We start from the raw sequence: 12,885 nt of genomic DNA, 5'->3' as shown, positions 1-12,885 counted from the left end.
GATTTATATCATGATTTAAGTTGACTTTAAATCAAATCCACCCTGGTACCGCTGAATGTTTTACCTGTTAATTATATTTTCCTTTTTAGATATGTTGGATTTGGAAAGATGATGTTTTCTGGTATTTCATACAAATGCAACAAATGTTTCTTGTGTGTTTGTTTTTATTAAGGAAACCAAGTAAATATTGTGAAACTTGTGGAGGACAGATCTGCCATTTATAAAGAATCTCAGAATTTCTGCTACCAGAAACCTTACGAGCCAAAATGGCATGACATCTGGACTAAAGTTCAGGTAAGCACTGCAATATGTCAATGCAGATGTTGCTTGGTATAGACTTTAGATAATGGCAGTCTGGATTATTTAAATGGCCTTGACGTAGACCTGGATGTTTCCAGTAGAAAGAATGTCAGTTGCTGTGTGCACCCAAGAGACTTGGGATTATGTTCTTTTCTTTGGCTTAGAGCCGTAATTAACCCACAAACAGAATTGAAATAAGGTTACCAGTATGGTGGGGTGTGTGTGTTGTGTTTTTTTTTTTTTTTTTTCAGTTGATCTTGCCTTAGGGTGTCTGCATTCTGGGTAAAGGAGCAAAGTGGATGCCTGTGTACAGCAGCATTGTCAGCCTGGGGAGAGGGTAGTATTGGACTAGCAAACTTAAAGTGGGGTTCCACCCTAAAGTGGAACTTCCGCTCATCGGAACCCCCCACCCCCCCCTCCGGTGTCACAATTTGTACCTTTCAGGGGGTGCAGATACCTGTCAGACAGGTATTTACACCCACTTCCGGGCATAGACTCCCACGGGAGTCCTTTCGCCCATATGCATTCATTAGGCACAAAACACTCTAAAGAAGTTTTGTCCAGTTTCCCTTCCAGAACCAGTAGATCGGTCTCAGCCTTCTCAGACCAGTTAACTCTCTCAAAATACTTCTGAGGAAGAAAATGACGATGACCTTTGTGCAGATTTTGATTCTCCCCCTTCTTTGTAAGGGTGACCAGATGCCTTAAAATAGATCCTGCAGAGTTCCCTGCAAAACAGCAGATGTATTTTAATCGCCACCAAAGATGGCTATGTTATTTCCCTATGGTGGCCAAATTTAATGTCATTCTGCAATGGAGCAAAGGCATGTTTTCACAGCAGGATGTGAGCATTAAGACCCTTAATGGAGGAAGGTGTCTCGGCATATGGGGTCCTTACCTGATTGACCAGATGCGTGTCTTTAACTTTAGAAGATGCTGTGTCCTTTAAGGAACTACTCAACTGCTGCATTACTCTTAGAAGGGGAAGCTTAAATTTGATGGCAAAGATCTGTGATTGTGGTTAGTTTGGCTTCCTATCTCAAAATAACTTTGAGTTAAAGATGACCATTGTTCAATAGTCTGTTTGCACTCTTGCTCCAGAGAGGTTCTCTTCTGCAGTTCCAGGTAAGAGTCTAGTAAAAACTAGAAAATTTAGTGCACCCTCATCCAAAAAGTCAGGAAAGAGCTCAATTTCAGGAAGCCAGCATGCTTCCTGGTAGCTGTGGTCTTGGATGCTTTGACCCTCGGGGCAATAATTTCAGGCCACATGTGGGAGATTATTTGTCCTTTACACCTTAGATTGTGCCACAGAGAATTTCTTGCTCCAAAGACAAAACCGTTCTAGTAACCCTAGCTCTAACTTCAATTCTCATGGGACAGTAATTAAAATACCAGATAAGAGGACAGGTACTATAGCAGCTCAGAGTGTTGCCTATTTGTCTTTCCAAAGTGGTCTCTTTTTAAAAGTACATCTTTCTCTATAGTTTAAGACTTTCAGTTTACATGCCTGCTAAAGGAGTTGAGCTGGCTAGTAAATAAAGAACAGGGTTATCTGAACCCTACACAAGTCCTTGTGTAAATGAGGACCAATTATTCACGTTTCAGAATGATGCTAGTTCTTGGGCTGGCAAACATACCATTGGTAAGTTGCTGGGATGTCCTGGCTTTTCTCTTCACTTGTTAACCTCTGCATGCCTGAGGATTGGGACCATGGGCTCTCCTGTCCCTATACTGGAATAGGCTCAGTGGAGTAGATACACACTCTAGAAGGGTTTTTCTCCCAACAGTAGACATTCACAAAACTAATTAAATCTCAAGCAATAATAAAAAGTCTTTGGCGGTGGACGTGGTAGAATATCTTCTCAGCTGCCAAACAGATGTCCAAAAATAGAGAATTTCCCTGTCCTTTTTTGCTCCCTGTGCCTTTTATCAACTGACAGTATACTCCTCGGTATCCATGAGGTTGGACAAATACAGTGGTGTAAAACATCAAGAGACAGGTTACAACTTGCAGCCTTTTATTACTGAAAAGGGTAGCGTTGACCTTGGCAGGGAGGAATCTTCCCCAAACAATATACTTTCTAAGGATTCAGAACATAGAGGACGATTCCAAATTCTCTCTACATCCAGGCTCCTTCAAGTGGATTCTGTCTCAGCACAGAGTTAGATCTGTTCCCATGTCCTTATAATTACAAGCTGAAAAGCGTGTTTTGTGGGTTTTTTTTTTTTTTTTATTCCCATAAGGGGCCTGCAAGGCCTTGGAGTGGATGTTCTGACAGATCAGGAGATGTTTTCTAAACTCTATGCTTTCCCTCCAGTTCTCACTGTATATGAGGTTCTAAAGGCAGAGGGTGTTTTACCTTAATGCATTCTCTGCAAGCCCCCCTAAATACTTACCTGAGCCCGATCTCAATCCATTTCTGTGCAGGAGAGCAGAGGCTCTTCCCTCATTGGCTCCCGCTGCTGTCAATCCCAACCAGTGAGGAGGCAAAACCATTGCACAGAGCAGGTAAGTATGTTATGTTGGTTATTAAAAAATAAAAAAAGGCATAGGGATCCCCCTTAAAATCCATACCAGACCCTTATCCGAGCACACGCAAACTGGCAGGCCACACGAAAAAGAGGGGGTGGGGGGCGTGAGCGGCCCCCTCCTGAACCGTACCAGGCCACATGCTCTCAACATGGGGAGGGTGCCTTTGGGGTAGCCCCTCAAAGCACCTTGTCCCTATGTTGATGGGGACAAGGGCCTCATCCCACAACCCTTGCCCGGTGGTTGTGGGGGTCTGCGGGCAGGGGTTTATCGGAATCTGAAAGCTCCCTTTAACAAGGAAACCCCCAGATCCTGGCCTCCCCCCTGTGTGAAATGGTAACGGGGTATTAGTGTACCCCTACTATTTCACAAAAAGTGTCAAAATGGTACAAATGACAAGACCTTTATTAAAAAATAAAAATGTCCCACTAAGTCCATTCATCTTCGACTTTCGCTCTGCTGATGGACCGAAAAAGGGAAAAAACGGCCAAGACCAACCTGCCTCCATGGGAGGCACCTGCCGTAAGACACGTCCTAGCAGGTGACAGTTCATTTATAACTGAGGGCAGGGCCACACAGTGACGTTCCCAGGTGACTTTGACACCCTGGGAAAGCCATGAGGAAGTCCGTGCGTCAGAAGGGGGAATCTCACCCAGGAACGTTGCTGTGTGGCCCCGCCCTCAGTTATGAAATGACTGTCATCAGCGCTGAGGCGTCATACGGTTGGTGCCTCCCATGGAATGTGTCTCAGTTGCGGCTTTGGGGGGGGGGGGGGGGGTTTCGGTCCGGCAGCCGAGCGAGAGAAGATGATGAATGGACTTTGTGGGGCATTTTTATTTAATAAAGGACTTGTCCCAGGCCGTGTCTTGTCATTTGTTGCCATTTTGACACTGTTTTTTGTGAAATGGTACTTGTACCCCTTTACCATTTCACACGGGGGAGGCCAGGATCTGGGGGTCCCCTTGTTAAAGGGGGGCTTCGATATTCTGATAAGCCCCCGTTTGGGGATGAGACCCCTGTCCCCATCATCATGGGGACAAGGTGCTTTAGGGGGCTGGCCTGGTACGGTTCGGGGGCCTCTCAAATAATATTACCATGGGGTTTTTTTTGTTTTGTTTTTGTTTTTTTCTGTATTACCAGGACCGACAATTCATTATAGAGTACTTTTTTTAAATGACCTTTTTTCCTTTTTTAGAAATGTAATTTTGCACTGACTAAACTAAACTTCTAAACATGGGAAACATGTGCCACTTTACATGCATACTATAGATACACCCCCCAGGTACAAAATTTTAAAGGAATATTTCACTTTTATTGTTTCACTTTAAGCATTATTAAAATCGCTTTTGAAAACTTTTTTTATGCATTGATACATGTCCCCTGGGGCAGGACCCAGGTCCCCAAATGCTTTTTATGACAACTTGCATATAAGCCTTTAACCACTACAGATCCGCGCTATTGCCAAATGACGGCATTAGCGCGGACCTACATTTCCGGGACTACGTCTATTGACGTGGTCCCGGTTACGAGCGGCCTGCGCGCCCCCTGAGGGGCGCGCGCGGCGCGCTCTGTGATCGGCGAGTCCGTGAGACTCGCCTGATCACCGATCCATGTAAGGGGTCGATCCCGACCCCTTATCACGTGATCAGCTGTCAGCCAATGACAGCTGATCATGTGATAGAACGGAGCCGGTAATCGGCTATTATTCCTCCTCGCGCTGACAGCGCGAGGAGAGGAAAAAAAAGCCGATCGCCGGCGGCCGTGATCGGGACATCAGTCCCGATCACGGCCATCAATACAAGGGACCACCTGCCACCTGCCTGTGCCCACCTGCCTCCCGCAGTGCCATCCTGAAATAAAATAAAAGCAAAAGTAAGTGCCCCCTGTCAGTGCCCCCTGTCAGTGCCCCCTGTCAGTGCCCCCTGTCAGTGCCCCCTGTCAGTGCCCCCTGTCAGTGCCCCCTGTCAGTGCCCCCTGTCAGTGCCCCCTGTCAGTGCCACCCAATCTGCCTCAAAGGTGCTGCCCAGCAGTGCCGCCCATCAGTGCCCAGCAGTGCCGCCCAGCAGTGCCGCCCATCAGTGCCCAGCAGTGCCCAGCAGTGCCGCCCATCTGTGCCCAGCAGTGCCGCCCATCTGTGCCCAGCAGTGCCGCCCATCTGTGCCCAGCAGTGCCGCCCATCTGTGCCCAGCAGTGCCGCCCATCTGTGCCCAGCAGTGCCGCCCATCTGTGCCCAGCAGTGCCGCCCATCTGTGCCATCTATCTGTGGTACTTATCAGTGCCCATCCGTGCCACTTATCCGTGCCACCCATCCGTGCCACTTATCCGTGCCACCCATCCGTGCCACTTATCCGTGCCACTTATCCGTGCCACTTATCCGTGCCATCTTATCTGTGCCTATCAGTGCCCACCAATGCAGCCCATCAGTGCCCACCAATGCAGCCCATCAGTGCCCACCAATGCAGCCCATCAGTGCCCACCAATGCAGCCCATCAGTGCCGCCTAATCAGCGCACTTCAATGAAGGAGAAAAATGACCCGTTTGCAAAATTTTATAACAAACTATTAAAACATGATTTTTTTTTTTTTATTTTTTTTTTGCATCTTTTTTTGTTTGTTTAGCAAAAAATAAAACTCCGAGCTGTAACTAAATACCACCAAAAGAAAGCTCTATTTGTGGGAAAAAAATGATAAAAATTTCATTTGGGTACAGTGTTGTATGACCGCGTAATTGTCACTCAAAGTGCATCAGCGCTGAAAGCTGAAAATTGGTCTGGGACTGAGGGGGGTTTAAGTGCCCAGTAAGCAAGTGGTTAAAATGAACATGTTTTGATTTTTAATGTTAACGTCCCATAGACTTTAATGGTGTTCTGGCGGGTTTCAAATTTGCCCCAAACATCACATATTGTTCGGTGTTCTGCAGAACACCCAAACTTATGCTCGGCCGAACCGTTCGCCCATCCCTAGTGATCCCTTGTACATGTATAAATAAAAAAAGGTATTTATAATGTTTATCCATATACATAAATGTGTTTTGCTTTTCTTCTTTTATTTCCCCCCCCCCCCCCCATTTTAAACTTGGTAGTTTGTTTTTTTCAAGGTAAGGGTTTACACATAAATGATGGTGAATATATGTGATTGTTTTTCAAGATGATTTTAGCCTAAATTTATTTCATTTACAGATAAGGGTGAACAGTACCAAAATGATTCGAGTGACGCAAGTTGATAGTGAGGAGCAGCTTTTGGAAACGGAAACCTTCAGCGTGGGCAGCCTGTTCTCTTTTTTGAAGGAAAAATTGAATGACACCTACATTAATGTGGATCTCCACAGCAATAAAACCTGCATTAAAGTGCATGTAAATGAGGCAGACACTCGTTATACTGTAGTGATTTTGAGAGGTAAATCCTTTTAAAAATGCTTGTCATGCTTGAGAAATTTTGCAGGTAGCATGTACATCTACAGTACAAGGTCATATACATGTATGTAGTGCAGGGCTTGACAAAACCCGGGTGCCAGGTCGCATTTGCGACTAGAATTAGCGACCTGGCGCCTGGGGCAGCACAGCTGGGGGTATCCTGTCTACGTGGACCCCCCCGGCGTGATCGAGTCGGGCCGCGCCGCCGGTGGCCGGTAATTGAGCCCCCGGCTTTGAGGCCTTCTGCCATCCTATGGTTCCTTCTGGAATCTGGCACCCTCTTGTGGTGGCCCTTGGAATGACAACCAGCAATGCTAATGGAGCTTCGCCTGCCATCTCCTTCCCTTTACTTAGAACCCCTAAACATTATGTGTGTGTGTGTGTGTGTGTGTTTTTTTTTTTTTGTTGATATTGTGTTGGACTGTCATATCAACAAAAAATGCATGCTATAATCTTAGCGACTTTATAATCGCACAAAGACAGAAAATTTATATACTATGGCACTTTAAGTAGCACGCAGCACTTTTTTGCAGTAGCTTTTGTCATTAATAAGGCACTTTTTTGCATGTTTAGCACTTTAGCATCTTTGCACTTTTGATAAATCGCAATAAGTGAATTTAACGTTTATATATGAAGTAGGTCTTTTCACAAAAAAAATTTCTATGCATATGGCTAGGGATGTATATATGTAGAATATCCACTTGATGTTTCTCATATAATATTGGTTTCTTTTCACTTTTGTATATCATTTTATGTGAGACATTTTTTTGAGAGATATTGTCACGTAGGCACTTTTCAGTTACACCTTTTATATATTTTTTTCACATAAAAACAAAATGTAAATTAATAGCAGGTGAGCCTGCAGTAGGTGTAATCAATAGTAGGTGAGCGCCGGTACTACCACCTCTGGCACATATGCTTCAAAATTGCACCCGCTCATGGAATGGCGACAAACTTTTACCCTTTAAAATCTCCATAGGCGACGTTTAAAAAAATTCTACAGGTTGCACATTTTAAGTTAGAGGTCTAGGGCTAGAATTATTGCTCTCGCTCTACCGATCGCAGCGATACCTCACATGTGTGGTTTGAACACCGCTTTCATATGCGTTCGTTTCTGCACGCAAGCTTGGTGGGACAGGGCGCGTTTAAAAAAAAAAAAGTGTCACTTTTATTCCTATTACAAGGAATGTAAACATCCCTTGTAATAGAAAAAAGCATGACAGGTCCTCTTAAATATGAGATCTGGGGGGTCAGAGACCTCGCATTTCATATTTACACTAAAATGCAATTTAAAAAAAATTTGTCATTTGAAAAAAATAAAATGTCCCTCTAAGAGCTATGGGCAATGACTTGGAGACAGGTGGGGGGCCGCGCTATCTTCCCCTCACTCATCTCCATGTCGGGCCAGGGACAGGTCCAGATCGCCGTCACAGACCTGGCTCCTAACTTTTTTAGCTGGCTCTTAGATTCCAAGCAAATTTGTCAACCCTGATGTAGTGTATAGCCCAAACTCACCCGCCCCCTCCCCACTGATTGGTTAGGTCCACTCTGATGTTGATCATCTCAATAACGACTAGAATGTCACTAATAAGCAAGTAGTCAGTAATGTGCAGACAATTCATACTTTCCCCTTTAGGTGCTCATCCTGATTTAAAGAAGTATGGTCGTAGATTTTTTGGCCCTATGTCTCCAATAGTTTACAGGAGGGCAGTGTATTCTGCCCTCCTGTGACTAATTTTCAGCCGACAGCAGGCTAAAGGCTGATGACATGCAGCCCCATCCAGGCTCTGGAAAGATCCTGCTGACTTTACAGCCACTCCTTCCTCCTCCACAGACCGGCACTCCAGTTAGTGCTGGGGGGGGGGGGGGGGGGGGGGGGGGAGAGATTGCACCTCAGCTTTTACTGGAGTGCCAGAGAAGAGAGCCAGTGACTTGCAGTAACCGGCTTCCTGCTCCTGAAGACTAAGAACCGAATGATCAAAGGTATTTGATAGCTCAGTTCTCGGTCTTGGAAGCAGCAGAGGACAGATGCAGCTTTTATTTTGGAGAACTTCCACTTCTCTTTTAGTAAAGAAGTACAGAATTTTCATTGTGTGTGTGTATATGTGTTTATAATGTTTTTAATATTTCTTTCCAGGGTTTGACCCCAAGCTTTTCCTGGTTTTCCTTTTTGGTCTTCTATTGTTTTTCTACGGAGATACACTTAGTAGGTAGGTTATGGAAGGGTTTTATTTGTTTAGTTTTTTTTTTTTTAATGTATGTATGTATGTATGTCCTTTTTTATTTTTTATTTTAATGGTACTACAGATTGAATTCAGTCCCATAGATGTCTGTATAAACCTGCAGTTTTGTGCCTGACCGTCCCAAAACATTAAGGGCTTGTTCACAGCAGCCACTCCATTGCAGTAGCTGATGTGCAGTGTGGTCCAGCTTGGCTCAGCAAAGTGATGCTGAGCTTGGTGGAGCACACGGTTTGTTTCCTGTACTTTGAGATGTCATAAGCAGTTCATTTTCATACAGTACTTTTTCCTCAGCACACTGCCTGCACACCACTACAGTGCTGTGAACCAGGCACATAGGTGACGAGGCATTTTTCCTTGTCCATGCGGTGGCACTGCACTGGAATAGCCACCCAATACTTGTGTATGCAAATTCTGGCTTGATCTGCGGTCATATTTTGGCTTACCATGTTCCACATGTATGTTGGACATTCTCACAAACAAGAATAAAGGTTGGGGAGTTCAGACTGAAATTTTCATAAATTAAGCCCAAGGTTTTGGGATTTTTTGGAATAACTTCTAGAAAATGTAACATTTTAATTGGCTTCAGATATAAGTTAATGTTTTGCTTTAGAGTAAAGGAAAGTCTTAAATAGTAGAATATGGAAGCTGGAGTTGCAGACAGACGTTCTTCTGAAAATGTTAGCTGCCTTGCTGTCTCTGGATCCAGTACCTTCACTGACTTGGAACAAGCAACTCCATACCCCTCACTATTGGACAGCGGCTCAGCTAGCATTTTCTGAAAGAGATCCGAAAAAGTAGTCTATTTTCTAGTATAGCTTTATATTGCGTTGTAGTTTTAGTTGTATATGTGTGTCATCTGTGGTGCTGTTGCCATGACAATAATATATTTTATTTTTTGACCAAATTAAACTGGTCACACATTTTTGCATTGGTAATGTACAATCCTCTTTAGAATTACAAACAAATCTGAAATGCAATTTACATATATTGCATCAGGGGAGCCAGCCATCTATTCTTGTTTTTTTGGCATAACCAAAGGCATCAATTACCAATTTTCTTGTTGCTGCTTAGTTTTACAATCGATTGCAAATACACACACGTGTGTGTGTGTGTGTGTGTGTATATTTTCTAATTTTACATGAAATCCTAATCTTTCACCTGTCTTAGAATTTTTGGTTGTTTCTCCTAATTACAGAAGTCAGATCTTTTACTACAGTACAGGAGTAAGTGTGGGTATGGTGGCCTCAATGCTTATTCTTGTGTTCATGCTCTCCAAGTTGCTGCCTAAGGTAAGGGCTGTAGGTTTTGTCTCCTTTTCACACTATAGTTGCTATCTCTTAGGATAGTTGATGGGACTATAAAGCCGGGTCATGGGATAGCTGGTGGTAGTAATGTTTACCTAGTGTTGTTTTCTATAATGTTACCTGCATTATTCACATTTATAGTCTGTTTCAGACATGTCGTGTGTGTGTGTGTGTGTGTGTGTGTGTGTGTGTGTGTGTGTGTGTGTGTGTGTGTTTTTTTTTTTTTTTTTTGCTGTGAATGCTGTATGATGATTGGTAGAAATTACCACAATAATTGATGCATTTAATAATGATCAGTAGTAGTATTTAAATGGTTGTAGTGGGACCTAGAGCTGCACGATTCAGGCTAAAATGAGAATCACGATTTTTTTATTTTTTTTGCTTAGAAGATAGATCACGATTCTCGCAGCGTAACATCTTTCACATTAAAACAAAAAAATTGTGTTTAACTTTACTGGGTTTTTTATTTATTTATTGAAGTGTATTTTTTTTCCCCAAAGAATTGCATTTGAAAGACTGCTGGGCAAATACAGTGTGACATAAAATATTGCAGCAATTGCCATTTTATTCCCTAGGGTCTCTGCTAAAATTTGATATATATATATATATATATATATATATATATATATATATATATATATATATATATATATATATATATATATATATATATATATATATATATATTTATATTTATATTTATATTTTTTCTAGCAAAAAAATGATTTTAACTTAACCTCCCTGGCGGTATGATTCAGTCTGGAATTAGGTGCTGAAAGCGGTACAATTATTTTGCACGGAAATCTGGCTTTTATTTTGTAGTCCTGTAATTCTTAGGAATAACGCTCTTAAATCTGTTCAAACCAGAGTCTAGCAGACATCCCGGGTATGATAAAGTTTATAATATAATAAAGAATAATAAAAATTATTCAATAATGTAATCAAATCCAAAAACACTGAAAAATTGACACTTTTTGGTTGCTATGGACAATCTCCAAATTCCAGGCAGTAAAAAACAGTATTTATAATATAAAAGTGCATGCAGGGCACTGCACAGACCACTAGGGACAAAGGGGGTGTGTATTTTTTAATACAGCACTGTAATCTGTAAGATTACAGTACTGTGTGTGTTTTGTGTGTTTTTACTTTTTTGAATTTGCCGCCGTTCTCCGCTCCCGTGCGCCGTAACGCCGCAGGGAACGGAGCTCGACTGCATTCGGCACTGTGAATCGAGCGCAGGACGGCTCGATCACACAGCGCGGCGGACATCGCTGGATCCAGGGGACAAGGTGAGTAACTCTCCCTGTGTCCTCCCCTGCATCGAGCAAAGCCATCCCGAGTCTGGCTCGGGGTTACCGCTCCTATCAGTATATTCCTACCCCGAGCCAGACTCGGGATTACCGCTAGGGGGGTTAAAGAAAGATTTAGACGACTTTGTCTCCCTACAAAGGTAAAGCATAATGGGCTACTATGCATCGCATAGTAGCCCATTGTTTGTCACTTAGCTGACACAGGAGCCAGCAATGTCACCGCTGTAGTCCGGAGCATCCAGGTATCGCTGCTCCGGCCACTCGCAGCGCTGGAGCAGCGATGACGTCACTCCCACGCATGCACACGGGAGCCGCCAATAACGGCATATCGCGGTTAGCAGCGGCGTACTGCTAATGGCAGTCGTGCGCCTGCGCGCCGTTGTCTAGGGCACGTGCGCCGTAGACAGCGGTGCCTGTCTTTTTGTAAATGTCTCCTATACAGTGTAGGTTTAGGAGATATTTCTTGGACCTACAGGTAAGCCTTAGGTCCAAGATTCAAGATATTATTTTTTTTTTTACGATTAATTGCGCAGCTCTAGTGGGACCTGTAACCAGCCTGTGGGGCCTAAATAATAAAATATAAAGTCCCAAACTGTATTTACAGAAGAACCATTGTAAATTGATTGGTGCCTAGCTGTAGAATCTTCTGGAACATCCATAATACCTTGCAGATTACTAAAAACCATGTTGTATATAATACAGCACATTTTTGTAGTTCTGCCTTGATTAAGTTGAAAGGTGGCCAACACAAGTTTAATTTGCGTTTTGTTTCTCTTTTCAGAAAAGTTCATTCTACATGTTACTGGTTGGTGGTTGGTCATTTTCTCTTTACATTATCCAGTTGGTGGTTAAAAATTTTCAGGGAATCTGCACAGAATATTGGCAGTATCTATTGGGTACGTAAGAGCTTTATGTGATGAACATGGTCATTGCTTTATTATCCTTGTGCTTATAATATCCATTGATTGTACTTTTGTCTTAACCACTTCAGCCCCAGAAGGATTTTTATTTTTATTTTTTTACTAGTAATGGCGGTGATCTGTAATTTTTAGCAGGACTATGACATTGCAGCAGACAAATATGACCCTAGCTGACACTCTTTGGGGACCAGTGACACACCAATAGTGATCAGTCCTAAAAAAAAAAAAAAAAAAAAAAATGCACTGATATATAAATGACACTGGCAGGGAAGGGGTTATCAGGGGCGATCAAAGGGTTAAATGTGTTCCCTGTTGGTGTTTTCATACTGTGTGTGGGAAATGCTAACATGAGCAACAGAGATTGCTGTTCCTGATCATTAGGAACAGCAGATCTCCATGCTGTCCCATTCTGCCTCTCTGTATGGCGATTGCAGGTGGCTCCTCCTCCCGTGCAGCGGGCGCATGTCTGCCCACACTATTGCATGAAACGACATACAGGTACGTAGTTTTGTGCAATAGAGCTGGCCTGCCGCAGTATATATGCAGTGGGTGGTCTTTAAGTGGTTCGTTGATGTAGACCCATTGATATTTTTACAACATTTAAGGGGGGCAGGGAAGTCTCACAGTGCAGATCTTAGTAAGGAGCGCCCTGAGTGGAGGGAAGGGACATGCGCCACAGGATGTATGTTGGAACTCTCCTCCCCACCTCCCAATCACTTTTTTTTTTTTTTTTTTTTTTTATCTCTTGTGTTGAGAAAAGCTTTCAGAAGGCAGAAATACATATATATAGAAGGGTGTGCTTTGCTCATATTTCATGTCTGAGGTTTACAACCACTTTAATGGTCTTTAAACGGAGAGTAGTTTCA

At 43.2% G+C, this 12,885-nt stretch overlaps 1 protein-coding gene across 4 annotated transcripts in view; it reads left to right on the top strand.

Moving 5' to 3' along the window:
- NEMP1 (nuclear envelope integral membrane protein 1) overlaps window positions 1-12,885 on the top strand; it is a 198,669-nt gene that overhangs the window by 144,232 nt on the left and 41,552 nt on the right. For all 4 annotated transcript variants that reach the window (XM_077483566.1, XM_077483563.1, XM_077483564.1 and 1 more), the window contains 5 exons: window positions 173-294; window positions 6,009-6,225; window positions 8,380-8,452; window positions 9,681-9,774; window positions 11,881-11,995. In XM_077483566.1, the coding sequence (XP_077339692.1) occupies window positions 6,030-6,225; window positions 8,380-8,452; window positions 9,681-9,774; window positions 11,881-11,995 (478 nt within the window). In that variant the 5' untranslated portion in view covers window positions 173-294; window positions 6,009-6,029. The remainder of the gene's footprint in view (window positions 1-172; window positions 295-6,008; window positions 6,226-8,379; window positions 8,453-9,680; window positions 9,775-11,880; window positions 11,996-12,885) is intronic.

The sequence above is a fragment of the Lithobates pipiens genome, unplaced genomic scaffold, assembly GCF_037356315.1.
Source record: "Lithobates pipiens isolate NorthernLeopardFrog02 unplaced genomic scaffold, aLitPip1_a1.2 Scaffold_16, whole genome shotgun sequence".
NCBI classification, from domain to species: domain Eukaryota; kingdom Metazoa; phylum Chordata; class Amphibia; order Anura; family Ranidae; genus Lithobates; species Lithobates pipiens.
Note: the sequence above shows the minus strand (reverse complement) of the source record. Positions and strands in the feature narration are given on the sequence as shown.